General features: G+C 47.6%; 1 protein-coding gene across 2 annotated transcripts; it reads right to left on the bottom strand.

Moving 5' to 3' along the window:
* Window positions 1–231: 231 nt before the first annotated feature.
* Window positions 232–13,606, bottom strand: MARVELD3 (MARVEL domain containing 3; the record flags this gene model as incomplete). Of its 2 annotated transcripts, none has more annotated exons than XM_082369964.1 (3): window positions 232–1,837; window positions 10,592–10,719; window positions 13,221–13,606. In XM_082369964.1, the coding sequence occupies 3 exons, from the start codon at window positions 13,604–13,606 to the stop codon at window positions 1,200–1,202; spliced, it is 1,152 nt and encodes a 383-aa protein (XP_082226090.1). In that variant the 3' UTR covers window positions 232–1,199. The 2 variants fall into 2 exon arrangements, with proteins under 2 accessions (XP_082226090.1, XP_082226091.1); XM_082369965.1 differs by lacking the exon at window positions 232–1,837 and adding an exon at window positions 5,304–6,818.
* Between the last annotated feature and the right edge of the window lie 2,368 nt (window positions 13,607–15,974).

Raw genomic sequence — 15,974 nt, 5'->3', positions numbered from 1 at the left:
TGAGATTTCTGTCAAAATTGCTGTTTTTAGAAATGTACTAAAAATTTGGTTTGAACTTATTAATAGTTTAATCTCGTTTATAATACGAAAATAAAACAATGTTATGAAAGAAGGTGGCAACTAGAAAAACTACCCTTTATAATAAGAACATGTATATTTCTAGTTGCATCTTGCATGAACAGAATATCTGAGACTAGTTGTAAAGTATAAGAACAGCTATAAAACTTTAGGTTAAAATTACTGAAAGAACTTTATTTTTGAGATTCAGTGTTAATGATCTGTTACATTATGGAAACAATTCAGAATCGTGAATGATTACAATCGACCTTTGAAAGCCTACTCTGTAGGGCGCTGGAAGGGATGCAGAAATAAAGAAGGCTCCAAAATGCCTGTATAGTCTAGTAAAATCAACTGCTTTATCTTTGTACTCAGCTGAATAACACATTTAAGAAGTTTATGAATTTTATTTCTATTTGGAGGCGTCATATTTCAGGAAATTATAAAATATTTCAGGAAAGTGAATTCCAATCAAATGACTTGAAACAAGAAAGCAACGAGCTTGGAAAGGTGGCAAAAACCATTTTATCTGAGCCCTACCCCAGGAATCCCGAGGAGGAACATGCATGCTAAAAGCACCTACCTGTCTTCAGGTTTCAGGGATCCAGCCTCTGGGACCCAAGCAGTCATGGTATACTGTCGAATGGGCAGGAGAGTTTTCCTCCAGGAGAGAGCCAGAATGTAATTATTCATTTGGAATCTAATCACACAAATGCTTTACAATCATTCCCCTGGGATCAAATACAGGGGGAAACGGCATGTTTTTCTTAGTGACTTTAGTTCGGTCAGGCAAGCTATTTCCACTGTAACACTGGGCCTGCTACCCCTGATGTGTTGTTCTCATCTTTCAGAATTTCTCTGGCTACTTAGCTAGTATTATTACCTTACCATTTGGTAAGAGAGCCAAACCATAAGCGTATATGCAAACTTCCAATGTCGCTCTTTGTAGCAAAGGTGGAGGTATTTTTTTCTAGCTCTCAGCCAACAAAGACATTGATAGAAAAATGGGATGATCATCTAGCTTTGCATTGGTGCCAGAGGGAACATTTATAAAATCAAGTACATGAAAACCACATTTGTGTAATGTGGTTTTTGAGAGAAACAAGGGAGCTGGGTTGACTTTTAGGTTCCAGTAGTAGATCTCAGAGTATCCCAGACCACAGGTATTCTGGTGCCTCATTATAATTGCTGTGCTGCTCTTGGCTGTCCTTGTACCGCTTCTGTTCTCGGTAGCTCCGCAGGGCCATCACCACGCTGGCGCCATACATCACCACCAGCAGACAAGCAAAGGTGGCTGCCGCTCCATCAGTGCCTGCCAGCTGGCAGTTCATCCAGGTGAGACCCCTGCGGGCATAGATCCTCTCCCTTGTCCTGCAGGTGTCTGTGGCATTGATCCGCAAGGCCACGTGGAGGTAAATGCCGATGCCTACGCAGTAGCCCAATGCCGCGAGGAGGCTGAAGGCGGCCTCCAAGAGGAGCCACTTCCCCGGCAGTCTGTTTAGACTCTTGGCTCCTTGGAGTAAAACACTCAAGGTGAGGACACCCAGCCCCAGAGAAACAGCCACGCCGCTGTATATCAGGGGCGCCCGGAGGATCGTGTACTGCTGGTCCAGCTGCCGAACCTGCTCCAGCTCAGTGCCCTCAAACGGTGAGTAATAGTTGTTCCCAAAGCCACCGCCGCTGGCAAAGCTGGCACTGAATCCAGCAAGGACAAAGTAGGAGGCCACGATACACATGAGAACCATCCCATTCAATATCACCTCCACTATCTGTATCACACCTAGGAGGAGAGAGATTGGGAATTTAACACTGACATCACTCACCCAGGAAAGCTCTCTAGGTCAGGCAAGAGAAATACCACCTGATTGTGAGGACATGGTCAGACGCAACAATAACATCCTTGGTTTTTGTTTTTTAATACTCATGTTTGAAAATCAAAATGCCACTGTGGAAAAAATTTTGGCCGTTACTTTAAAAACTATACATACATTTACCATGTGACCTTGCAACTGTACCCCTGAGCATTCATCCTAAAGAAAGGAAAACTTCGGTCTACACAAAAACATGTACACAGATGTCACAGTAAACCCTAATGCCCTCCAATGGGCGAATGGTTCAACAATCTGGTACAGCCATCCCCAGGGGAAACTCTACTCAGCAATGAAAAGGAATGAGCAGCTGATACTCGGAACAACTCGGATGGATCTCAAGGGATTCATGATGAGTGAAAAAAGCCAGTCTCAAAAGGTTACATACTGTATGATTCCATTTACCTAACAGTCTCAAAATGAGAACAGATTAGTGGTTGTCAGGGAGGAGTGGGATTGGGGGAGTGGGAGGGGGATGGGTGTGACTCTAAGGCGGGAGCACTAGGGATGTTCCAATGATGGAACAGTTCTGTAGCTGATTGTGGCACACAATGATACACAGGTGATAAAACCGCACAGACCTACACTCACACAGACATGAGTGCATGTAACACTGGTAAAATCTAACTCAGCTCTGGACAGTGTCAATTTCCTGGTTGTGATTTTGTACTGTAGTCACCACTGGGGAAAACCGGGTTAAGGATACACAGGATCTCTGTTCTATATTAGCAATTTTTTGTGAATCTATAATTATTTCAAATTTTAAAGTTTAAAAAAATCAAAATGACATAAAAGGGCATAAACTGAGAAAAATCACCCACGTCCCTGTCCACCCTGTTTTCCCCCAACCACTTTCATTATTTTCTAATACAACTTTCCAGCGTTCGTTTATGCAAGTAACAGCACTCAACTCCGAATTTCATCCCCCGTTTCCCTGCTTGTGTCACAGGGAGGATACCACACACACTGCTCTGCGTTGTGCTTTACTCTTCCTGGAGATGTCTTCAGATCAGCTCCTACCGTGTCCACATGCTCTGTTATGCGGCCTCCAGCCCCGCTGTGTGGGCGGACCAGTCTATTCAGCCAGGATCCTACTGCTGGATACTTGGCCTGTTCACTTGGGGGGCCAAGTTCCTTACAAGTTTAAGGAACCCACAAATGCCACAAGGCAGCGGAAGCCAACAGGTGAATGGAGATGAATGTCGACTTGTCCAAAGTCACCTTTCATTTGTCACTGACAGGGGCCCCAGCCTCTCATTAGGCGTCTTCCTGGGAGAAGGTCTCCTGTTGTTCTCTCAGGGCTCAGAGATGAGAATGAAGAGAAAAGCATATGAACCTAGAGTGGGAATGCCAGGCTCACATCCCCGCTCTTTACTGCCTTGTGACCGTGCCCAAGTCACTGACTAAGCCTCAGACACTTCATCTGACAAATGAAGGTAATGCCTCCCTGTCTTATCCCACAGGGCTGGGATGAGGCCCAAATGAAAGCAAGTATGTGAAAATACCTGGAAAATTATAAAATGTTATACAAGTGGACGGTGATGCTACCCAGTAACATATATAAAATGGAAGGAGAGGGGACTTCCCTGGTGGCGCAGTGGTCAAGAATCCACCTGCCAATGCAGGGGTCACGGGTTCGACCCCTGGTCCAGGAAGATCCCACATGCCGCAGAGTAACTAAGCCTGTGAGCCACAACTACTGAGCCTGCGCTCTAGAGCCTGCATGCCACAACTACTGAGCCTGCGTGCCACAACTACTGAGCCCACGTGCTGCAACTAATGAAGCCCGGGCGCCTAGAGCTCGTGCTCCGCAACAAGAGTAGCCATCACAATAAGAAGCCCAGGAACTGAAATGAAGAGTAGCCCCCGCTCGCCGCAACTAGAGAAAGCCCGTGCGCAGCAATGAAGACCCAATGCAGCCAAAAAAAAAAAAAAAAATGAAGGGGATTAATAAGAGATTTAAGAAGAAAAGGGACAGGGACTTCCTTGGTGGTCCAGTGGGGAAAACTCCGCGCTCGCAATGCAGGGGGCCTGGCGTTCAATCCCTGGTTGGGGAACTAGATCCCGCATGCCGCAATTAAGACCCGGTGCAGCCAAAATAAATAAATAAATATTAAAAAAAAAAAGGGACAAATTTATGAAAAGCATGGTTTCCCAGAAGTCAGGAAAACCCTCTAATACACAAGGGGGTACCACAACGTTTATAAACTGGGCAGCTAAAGACCAGTATGTCTAATGTACTTAGGCAACAGCTACTGGGCTTGCTGATTCCATCTCCTGCTGGGCCCACACAAATTCCTAGGAGGTCCACGGAACGCCGCAGTTAAGGGTTCTGACAGTTGAGAAGCTACATTCCTCTAATTTAAATCTGAAAATACCATCAGACCAGAACTGCCCACTCTCCTCCCAGGCACCATAAGCTACTGGCTACTCTCTCCTTACAAGCAGGGCAAATTAATTGACCCAGACATCATTCTAATTCACTGGGAGTAGCTATCTACCCCACCCAACACCTTTCTCTGCCTTGGTTTTCCTTCTGCATGCAGTTAATCTCTCACCCCCTGAAGGGAAGCAGGGATACTGTGCTACTACAAGATGTGGGCAACCTGAATGTTTCCTTCTGGGACAAGATTCTGCCAAAACAGCAGCGGCATAATCCACACAGCACATATCTGCCGGGCTGAAATGTAATATATCTATTGCTAGACCTTGTCAACCACTCCACTGACTGCAACAATCAAGAGGAATAATGGTCTGTTGTTGGGGCCAATGATGAAGAAATACGGCCACTGGATATTATCAGAGCACCAGCCAGGCCTGACCTGGCTTTGCTGAAAACATCGAACAGGTTCAAGTATTTCCAAGCATGCTGTTAGTGCAGAAAGATTCACAGACATCAGGAGAAAAGAAAAGAGTGGCCTACTAGAGCTAGCAGTTTATCCCTATGGAGGGATAAACTATAGAGGGAAGTGGAAACTGAAACAGACAGGAGATTTTTATTGTAAAATAGCATCTTTTTGGGTGAGGCTGCTTTTGTAGCTGATCATTTAATACTCTGCTTAACTAAACATCTACTATCTGCCTTTTCACTGTAAATGTGAAAAAACTGAGGAAAGCAAATCAAATTAAAACTTTTTTTCTAAAATAAGACTAAGACATGTGCAGTCAAGTCTTACATAAAATGAAAAAAATTTTTAAAATTTCCTCTCCAGAAGCAAATACTGTTAATACATTCTTATATATTCTTCAAGAAGTTTTCTAATCATATACAAGCAACTATATGTATTTCCTTTTGTAAACCCAAATGGAACTCACCTTTTAAATGTGACAAGAAAATAATATTATAAACGTATTGTAAAGAGAACCATCACCTCCAAATTAAAATTTTTCTTTGGATTTTTATTGCAGTCACATAAAGCAAAGAACATATTCACTTGTACCAAGAATATATTATAATGGGCCATAAGTCCTAATTTAACATGCAGTAAGAACCCATGAAGTTGTCTGGCCAAAAGTAGCATACTTCTCCTGGGAAAGATTTTACTTTCTTTAATTTTGGATGGATCCTGAATTCCAGATGTCGGGTTGAATTCGTCGTACAATGGTACATTTACAAGAGGTACAAAACACTTATTGAGCTTTCAAGGCCATTGTAAGGGGCTTGTTAGAATACCTCCTTTGCAACCCAGTGAATTAATCTGATTCCTCTTTCCTCAGCCCACGTCTCCCTCCAGCTTCTATCTTACAGCAGCAGTTTCCCAGGCATCCCCAACCCCTGCCATCCAGAGCATTAAGGAAGTGAAGGGCCTGGAGTTCAGTGAGGAAAAAAATTCGAGGCTAATCTGCTTAAGACAGCTGTGTTTAGAGAACTTCAGGCTGAAATGTTTTTTCATGTCTGTGTGGTTCTTCATGAGCTTTGAGGATAAGGTTCTTCAAATTCACTTGGTTATCATCTCCCTTTATTCACTCAAGAAGTGCATTTTGCTGCAGCATATGCCTTTTCCTTGTGGGTCCTGGGCTCTAGTTTTGGTTGTTTTTAGTTGTTGTTTTGTTTTTGCTTTTTAAAGTAATTTTGGTTAGTCCCTCACCAACAGAGGGCTCCAGGACCAGGGTTTATGACATCAGGCAGTGCTGCCGCATGTACCCTGGAGCTAGGCCCAGCAAACTAAAACTGGTCTGTTACTTTCCAAGGGTTGGCAAGTTCTACAACAAAATATTCCACGAAAGACAGTGGTTCAGAGTAACTTCCATCACTCAAGTTTTTCGGAACGTTTTAAAAAGCCTAAAACTCCAGAATTTCCGCAGGCTTCTCTTTCAGCTTCCTAACCTTTCGGTAACCCCTGATGGCCAGCACGGCCCCCACGGCAAAGAGCCCAATGCCCAGGGCGGCAAAGATTCCAGCACCTATGTCTCCCCCATGGAAACTGCAGCTGAAGCCACTGTATCCTTTCCTCTGGTACAGCACCTCCCTCTCCTTACACACGGGAGAGGCGTAGGCAGCCGAGAGGTTGTGGAAGTAGAAGTACAAGGCTGGGATGTATGCCCCGGCAATGAGCACGTCCAACAAGCCTTCAATCACCAGCCATAGGGGGCAATGCCACGGGACCCGCAGGACGCCCATGGCGATGAGGAGGCAGCAGAAGGCCATGAGGGCTCCGCTGCAGGCCATTGCCACGGTGACCATGGGCAGCTTTAGCTGGTAGAACTGGACGTCCAGCTGCTGCGCTTTCTCCCCGTCAGCACCATCGAAACCACTGTAAGCCCCTCCGTACTGGTAGTAGTAAATGCCCCCCAGGCTGGTGATGCCCGTGTAGCCCCCTGTGGAACTGTAAGACACAGAGCTGCAGGCCAGGATCAGCAAGTTCAGGAGAACCTCCAGCATTTGGCAGCAGGCTGCAAAAGAAGGGCATGTTACCATTTTGAGAGAAGCTACTCTGCACTTGGAGACTTCCACCTTGAGGCTTATCTTCCCCGTGGCAGCTCACACCACAGCCAGCTCTTTATTCTGCCCCCTGGAAGGCCTGAGCAGCCAAAGCTGCATGATTAGCATTAGATGGTAGCAAGGAACTGTGGTCTCCAGAAATGATGTCAGAGGTACTTTGGACTGAAAAGGGTAACTCTCAGAAGAGCAAAGCAGCCTGCCCCAGGTGGGCTGCAGGACGATGGGGGCAGAAATCAGGACAGTGAGCAGAAAGAAAGGTGTCCTTTATGGAAGGCAAGAACATTCTCTGCCCTAGCCCTTCCCTGCCAAAAAGACTGAAAAATAGTTATATCCTCTTCAGATATGTTTTGTGGCCATCTTCAGTTTGAAAGAGGAAACTTCTCCAAATTTGAAGGAGCTTATATCATAGTGCTTAAAAAATATAATGACGTTAGAAAAACATGGAAGTTATCCATCAGAATGTTAACCGTGGTTCACATGTATTAGGGATAGGAAAGGTTAAGTTAATTAAACCTATAAGGCTTACTGAATTAGAGAAACATAATTGGTTTTACTCTTCTTAGACTTTAATTCAATAAGTATGTTTTAAAGTTTAATTTTGTTTTCTTTTAGTTTCCCTAAAGAGCAAATCTGGGCTGTGATATTTTCCCAGGGCTGGATTTTTTCAGGACCCTTGGCTGCTTTATCTTGGACGATGAAAGAGCCCCAGATCTTCCACCAAAGCTGGCTGCTTTCCTCAAAGTCAGCTTTACTGTTATATAACTTATACACAACAAAATGACCTGCATTAAGCAAACAGCTTAGTAAGTTTTGACAACTGTGTATGCCATGTAATCATAATCAAGATATAGACTGTTTTCATCCCCCCAGAAAGTTCCCTAGTCACCCCTTGTGGTCAACCCCTCACCTTCCTCCTCAGGCCACCACTGATCTACTCTCTGCCATTAGGAACTAGGTTTGTCTTTCTCGAATTTCATGCAAATCATACAGTTAATGTACTCTTCTGTGTGTTGCTTCTTTTTTTCAGCATAATATAAAGCTGGGTGCTTCTGAGCTGGGAGTTGTACGTGCTGACATAGGCTCAGTCCCATAAACACTGAGTTAGGGTATTAAATAAGCATATAAAAGGGGGATGGAGAATGCAAGTTGTGGGGGCAAAATTCCCACAACTGTCCCTCTGAACCTTTTCAGTGTGGTCACAAGTCAATGCCACTGGCAGTGAGAAGCCATCTCAAAACCTAAACCTCCAGGCTCTGAGTGAGAGACAGCACCACTGACTATAGAGATTACAACGTTTGGAGAGAGAATGAAATTAAATTTTTAAGGATGGTTTGCAAGTAAGGCAAACATCAAGCCCTTGCATCAAGCTGAATGCAAACATCACCCTTTTTTTTTTTTTCTTCTTCTTCACAATTTCCTTGTTACACTGGCCTAGCTCTCCTTTTACGATCTTCTCCATCATGATTTGAGCACCAAAGGTCTAAAGGAAGAGGAAAAGGACAAAAGGGAAAGGGGAAGCTGCTCCAAATGCAAATCGGAGGGAGCCAGGAGGGGAGCAGGCCCTGTACCTTCTCCCCAGGGAACTTGTAATTCCTCACCAGTCCCTCCAAATAATAAACCTATAACACAACCTATAAATGACAAGATTCCTAGTGATCTGATATGCACATGTGACGTCTGTACTTGCTGTTTATCTGATCTTTATCCTCAGCCTTTAAAGATTTTAGTAGCTGAGGAGTCTTGCCCAGTAACCGTGAATTCGGGGCTTATCTCTTTTTGTCAGTGTTCCACTGAACTTCCTAAGGGTGACTCAGCCCAAACCGCAGGATCTCCCTAGAAAGTTAGAGAGAGCCACAGCTGCCTCCCATTTTTGCCAGTTTGCTGGAGGAGGACATGATTTCACCGATGAGGAAAAGAAATCACAAAAGATCTACTCTAAGACGAGGCTGAAAATCTTCAGGTGACCTTTACCCAGGTGTGAATTTCCTGTTTGAGACAAGTTCCCAGTGTTTAATGGCTGTTGCTCTCAACACAACACAGCATTGTGTATTTATATGGGTCCCTGCATGTCCAGAGATCTTTATAAGCCCTCATTTGTTAGCTTCTGACTGCTGAACTATCCTTTCACTATCTTGACTCAGAAACCCAACATCTAGGCCCAACCAAATAGCCAGAAGCAATCAAAGCTAAATCAGGGGCCTCAAGCTCTGCCCTCTCCTCTTGGTAAATCAATCGCTGAAGAATACCTCTAGAGAGAAACCTGTTAAAGAGCCTCTGGCTTATTCCTATTATTTATATCATCAAGAAAAGAAGGTCAAGCACGTTAACCATTTCAGGCCTTAGAGTCAGGCTCTAACTTTCAATTCCAGCTCTTCCACTTAACTGCTGTGTGACTTTGTATAACTTACTGTACCTCTCTGAGCCTCAGGAGTTGTTGAGAGAATTAAAAGCAACGGGGTGTGCCAACGTACATAAACTAGAGCAAGGATTCTTGTACCTGGACTGCCTAGAGCTCTTCAATGAAAGTTCTACATAATCCCATAATAACGTATCTCATTGTAATCATTCTAAGAGATATCTTCAGTGGCTTCCCTGGTGGCACAGTGGTTAAGAATCCGCCTGCCAATGCAGGGGACACGGATTCAAGCCCTGGTCCAGTAAGATCCCACATGCCACAGGGCAACTAAGCCCGTGTGCCACAACTACTGAGCCTATGCTCTAGAGCCCGCAAGCCACAACTCCTGAGCCCATGTGCCACAACTACTGAAGCCTGTGCACCTAAAGCCCGTGCTCCACAAGAGAAGCTACCGCAATGAGAAGCCCTCGCACCACAGTGAAGAGTAGCCCCCGCTCGCCACAACTAGAGAAAGCCCACGCGCAGCAATGAAGACCCAATGCAGCCAAAAATAAATAAATTTAAAAAAAAAGAGAGACATTTTCAGGTATAAGTTCCATGATTTCTCCCCCTTAGGCCAAGAAGTTTTCCCCTCTTAGTCATAGGTAGCCGAGGAAAATTTCTTACCAAATCATGTGAGCCATAGGGTAAGATTTTCTTCATTGTTGGCAAGGCCAGGCCTGGTGCTAGGATGGGAACTCTAGGAAACCACATTTGGAGCTGACACATGATATTATTTAAGTGTTCTTCATACTGTGGATTCTAATAAGTGTGGTTTTTTTGTTTTTGTTTGTTTTCAGTGAAACAGAAGTTACCGCCCTTCGTAGGTGATGGCGTATTGTTTCATGACGTGTGTGTGCACATGCGCTGACATGTGAACTTGTTCTTAATGTGAAACGTATTTCTTACTGTGGGTCTCAGTCAACAACATTTAAAAGCCATGATGGCAGGTTTGAGCATCGGATCTCCTGTCCTGCGGCATGAGCTCAACCTGGCTGCCATCTCCGGTGATCTCTCTCTAACTCGGCCCGCCTTGCCAGAGGGGCCCCCCTCTGACAGCCGGCAACTCAGAGCTGGCTCTGAAAACTGTAGGCACGACTGCCTCACCACACCCGGGCCCGTCCGAGGAGAAACACAGGAAACCTAGCTGCCCATTTCAGACGTTCCTACCCTTCTTTAGAAAGTGTGAACTTCACGCAGGTATGAAAACGAAAATACGAGGAAAGCAAAAGGGAAGTCGGCTTGAATTTTTGCACCATCATCTCGGACCCCATCCAGAACCACCAGCAACGGTAAGTAATTGGTCAAACTGCCTTCAAAATGGCTCACCTCTCCCGGTGCACAGGTATCTGCACTTGTGGCATTCCAGGAGCCCTTCAGCCTCTGACTGGTAATATTCCACTTCCTCGAGTCCAGGCCTGGGGGTCGAAAGCGGATATCTCCCTGAAGTGGGCTCGCTATAACCAAACACATGTGTGGCCATTAGCGGGCTTCAAATTCAATAGCTTGTTCAGCATTAGAACTCTGGATACCTCACGCGGGGCTCAGACATTAAAGAATGCACAGAACAGAAAATCTGCCACAGATTTCATACTCCAGAGAATTTTCTGGTTTAGTGGCTATACAAGGCATCCAAACACTTGGCCCAGTTCTGCTAATTAAGCACGTCACTTATCTCAGTAATTCTGAGCCCCGCCTCCCATGTTGGCTTGGCCTGTGGGGGAGGGTGTGTGTGTGTTGCGGGGAGGGTATCTAACAGGTAGCCGGGAGCCACCTGGGGGAGCTTTTCAGTTCAGTGAGGACCAGGCCCTCTTCAAAACTAGTTTGCATTCACAAGACTGACGCCCAGGCTGGCATTCTCTTCCTTCCCTTGTTACTTTGGAAAGAGTTGAATCCGCAGTTATTCTCTAGGCTATGGGTGGTACAGACAACTCTGGACATCTTCACATCTCTCCCTCTTCCTCTGCCAGCCCTGGAATATTCTGTTCCTTCTCCTCACCACCCCCTCCCTTACCTATCACTTTATCCAGCACATCCTGGGCTTTGTCCAAGATTCAGTGGTGAATGGTGGGGGCTGCATTCTATTAGCTGGGCTCCAGGGATCCTTCTAGAACATAGATCTCACCATGTATTTTTGGGGTTTGAAATCCATAAAGTCCAAACTTTAAGCACAGCAAGGGAGGGCCCGTGCTCATCTCTCTCCACTCACAACCTCATGTTCACAGACCCAGCCATAGTGAACTGCCCCTCTCCCCGCCCCAAAAGATGACTCGCATTCCCATGCCTCTAGGTCACCGTGGAAACTACTTCTCTGCTTGAGACAGCCTCTTGCTCCTTCTCCAGAACTCAGCTTTGAGGCTATCTCCTCCAGGAAACATTCCAGAGCCCAATCAGGGCCCCAGTTCTGTTCTCTTTGTGTCTGTCCCCTGCTGGAGTTGCACGTTTCACAGGTGCTGCAAATTGGCCTGTTTACTTGTCAGTGTCCTGTGGACACCATGAGTAGATCCCTGTAGTCCCTGGCCCTACCTCCCATCCATTAAATACAGGCTTGTTATGTGGAGGAGAGACAGAAATAAATTGCTCTTGGTTTTAAACCACCAACTGTGAGCAAAAGAAGCAAAAGTATTCCCTTCACTAGCTTTGGGGCTTGGCGGGGGTGGGGACAGGGGGACCAGGACACCAGTTTAGAAGGAAACCTAAACATGAAGCTCTGGATTCTCCCAGGCCTGGCAGTTGCAGTGCAGTGTGGCTTTAGGCAGGGAGACAGGAGCCAGTGCCTGTGACTGTAACTGGGTACACCCTTTGTCACAGTTTGGTTAGTTAGTTCTAGATAATGTAACATAAACTCAGGATAATAGCTTTCCCGCTGTGTGGACACAACCAGAAGAGAGACTGGGCTTAAGCCTCCAAGTTCCATAGCAGAGAGGAGCCTGGACTCCTCCTAGGGACGAGGGCAAAAACCAGAAGGCAGTCATCACTCCAGTACCTGCCTGTCTCCTTCTTGGCCTGGCATGTAATCTGGGCATTCAGTAATATTTGTGGAGTTGGATGGAATGTGCAATGGAAAAAAGGCCACTTCCCTAGAGGGGGAGTGGGGTCTAGGACCACCGCCTCTCTTTCCTTCCATCCTTACCCTCTCCCAGCTCACAGTCTTCCAGAACATCATGATGCTTTCACCCCACAGGCCTTATGGAAACTCTGTTCTACAAGGTAGTGATGGCAAAGTTTGTTCATTCAGGAGGGTGGGGTCTGAAACAATCATGGGATTTGAATGAGGCTGCCCAGAAAGACCTCACTGACAAAGGGGGGAAAAAATCTCTGCCCTTTTGTGCAGAGTTTTAGGTACATTCAGTTCTTTGGCTAAAAGTGTATCTTCTCCCAGCTGTCTGGTTTTGAAATGCATATACCCCTGGAAGGGATTACACATTAAACTATTAGCTTTTCATTGGTCTTTTATAGGCCTGGGCCTCCAGGGAACGGGACTTTGGGGAGGGCTCGTTTTGGAGCACAGGACAAGGGTCTGAAGCCCCAAGGGGCAGTCCTGTGACCACAAGGGTGGGGGTCAGGGAGGGGCCTCAGGTTAACCCAACCCACCCAATCTCCTTCCCACCCCTTCCCTTTCTAGTCCTGAAGTCCTCTCTTCCTCTTTACCTGGTCCCCGGTCCTGCCACTGCTAAAGGGGGGCTGGGGGACAGGGGGTGGAGGGGGGAGGGAAGTGGGGGGTAGGTCCCTGCGTTGTTCATCAGGTTCAGGTCAAGGAGTGTGTGTGTGTGGGGCGGGCCGCTGTAAGGTCTTCCTTCACTCCCAGGTCACCTCTAAGAGCTCAAAAGGGAAGAATGGCACTTCCTTTAAACCAGCTTCCCAGGACAAGTAGCCGGGACAGCAGAACCGCGCAGACTGGCCTCAGACCCAGGCTTCCTCCGGGTCGAAGTAGAGAGCCCTCGCTGCCCCACCTCACCTTTCTGGTCCTCGGCGTCCGAGGCCCTCCTTCCGCAAGGGCGGTGGATCCGGGGTTTCCCAAGGCGCGGGCCAGGGGGGCGGGGCCGCGTCCCAGGTCTGCCGCCTGGGTCCGTCCCGCGTCCGACTCTGGCGGGATTGTTCCCAAACTCTTTGTTCACCCCTACGATGGTCCCCGGCTCTGTGTCTGTCCTGGCGGGGTTCCCGGTCCCTCCCCCTGTCCCGGTCCCCGTCCCTCCGCCCGCCCCCGTTTCTCTCCCTGCGCCGGTCCCCGGCTCTGTCCCGCTGTCTCTCGGGGTGGCGGTCTCGGTCCGGGCGGGGGTGCCGGTCTGGGTCCCGCTCTCTCGGCCGGGCCCGGGACTCGCGATTCCCCGACGTATGTTCCATGGCTCTGTTCCGCGTCCCCGCCCCGGAGCGACCCGAGGGCAACAATCCACAAGTTTCCCCGGCAGGTGGCCAAGCCCGGGGGCGGGGCAGGGCGGGGCGGGGCGGGGCGGGACGCTCACCTGCGCGCACGCGCACTAACCCCGCTGCGGGCCCGGAGAGCATTCACTTCAGCGCGCGCGCCGGCCGGGGACGCCGCTGAGCGCGGCCCGGAGTCTGGGCGCGCGTGCGCCTGGGTGGGGCGCGAGCCTGGAGGGTCTTGCTGCCTCACACAGAGGAGGGGACTACCGTCCTCCCGCCGTCCCCGTCGGCCCTGAAGTATCCGCTTCGCGACCCCTCAAGATGGGCTGCCGAGGGAACTGTGCTCTCAACTTAGCACCTTGGGTATGCTTCCCCAGAGTGTTCACCCATCCGCTCTCTCACCCGTCCGTCCACTCAGCCCCCCAGCCGGCCCCCCAGCCACTGTCCTTCTCTTCCTCCCTCTCCTGCTATCCTTACAACAACTATGTTGTAGGGGACTTGAGGCCAGTTCATCCAAGAGTCCTGGACTCATAAATTTTTTTAAAAAATGATGAACCACACAGAATTGGCAGCCTTTTCTTTTGCCAAGGAAGGATATTTAAAAACATACAAAATTGCCGTCTATTAATGAATTATTTCAACGAATATGTGTGAGCCCCTAGCCTAGCAGGCGCGGGAGATCCAGCAATGAACTCTCCTTGTACGGTGCGTCCATTCTACTGCGTGTGGAAAAGGAGAACTGGCAAGTAACAGAGAAGACAATTTGACGTCTAAATTTTTTTTTTTTTAATTATTAGCACATTTAATTATTATTTATTTATTTATCTTTTTGGCTGTGTTGGGTCTTCGTTTCTGTGTGAGGGCTTCCTCTAGTTGCGGCAAGCGGGGGCCACTCTTCATTGCAGTGCGCCGGCCTCTCACTATCGTGGCCTCTCTTGTTGCGGAGCACAGGCTCCAGATGCGCAGGCTCAGTAGCTGTGGCTCACGGGCCTAGTTGCTCCGCGGCATGTGGGATCTTCCCAGACCAGGGCTCGAAACCGTGTCCCCTGCATTAGCAGGCAGATTCTCAACCACTGCGCCACCAGGGAAGCCCCTGACGTCTAAATTTTGACGGAGCAGGTTTCTTTATATAGATCTGGGAAGGGGACATTTGAGTTGAGTCTTAGAAGAGAAGGAGGCAGCCTTGAGGAGAGCTGAGAGAATGTTCCAGAAAGAGAGAAACCCTGACTTATGCAGAGAGCTGTACAAGAAGGTCACTGCAATCAACTATGCTCCAATAAAAATTTTTTTAATGTAAAAAAAAGGGAAGGTCACTGCGAGAGGAGTGAGGCGGCATGAGATGAGGCTGAGAAGTGGAGCAGGAGATGGTGTAGGGTCTTCATGGTGAAAAATCTTCATTTTCAAAGAGCAACGGGGAAATATTGAAGTGTTTTGAAACACTGAGTGGCTTGCTCTGATTTACGTTTTTTGAAAATAAAGATTACTCTGGCTTCTGGGAGGAAGATGGACTGCATGGGCCTGAGAGCACAGTCAAGAGATGAGTTAGGAAGCTACTGAAGAAATCCAGGTGAGGCGTGATGGTGGCTGAGTTGATGGTGAGAAGTGGACAGATCTGGGTTGTAGTTTGGAGGAATAACTTAAAGGATGGGTGGATGGAGGTGCCATTTACTGAGATGGGAAGACTGGAGAGAACCAGGTTTGGGGAAACTTGGAGAGTTCCATTTTGGATGTGTTGAAACCACACGACTCGTCCCACGACTTAATGAAGCTCAGGTTCTTTATGTCTCGGCACAGAAGGAATTCAGCGAGAGGCAAAGTGATAGGTAAGATGTAGGTTTGTTAATATAGGATGCTTGTGAAGGATACAGGTGAGCAGGCAAGAGGGCTCTGCCTCGAGAACTAAGTGGGCTACATATTTATAATCAAAGCACAAGTAGGGAGGGAGAGAAGACTACCTGCTTCCTCATCCTTTGTAAAGATGTTGCAGGAAAATGGGAGAGGATGGTTATATCCCAGGTCTCAGGCGAGTTCCTGGGACAGGCCACCAGGTGAGGATCCTTGGCTTCGTGCAGGAAAGTAAAGTGAAAGCAGGTTTATTCCATAGGCAGAATGTAGTCCATCTCAGAAGGAGAGAGCAGCCCCGAAGTATGGGGTGGTTAGTTTTTATGGGCTGGGTAATTCCACAGGCTAACGAGTGGGAGGATTATTTGAACTATTTGGGGGGAAGAGGTGGGGATTTCCAGGAATTGGGCCGCTGCCCACTTTTTGGCCTTTTATAGTTGGTCTCAGAACTGTCCTGGCGCCTGGGGGTGTGTCATTTAGCATATGCTAACGTGTTACAGTAAGCATA

This window comes from Balaenoptera borealis (genome assembly GCF_965194805.1).
Source record: "Balaenoptera borealis genome assembly, chromosome: 19".
Taxonomy (NCBI): Eukaryota; Metazoa; Chordata; class Mammalia; order Artiodactyla; family Balaenopteridae; genus Balaenoptera; species Balaenoptera borealis.
Note: the sequence above shows the minus strand (reverse complement) of the source record. Positions and strands in the feature narration are given on the sequence as shown.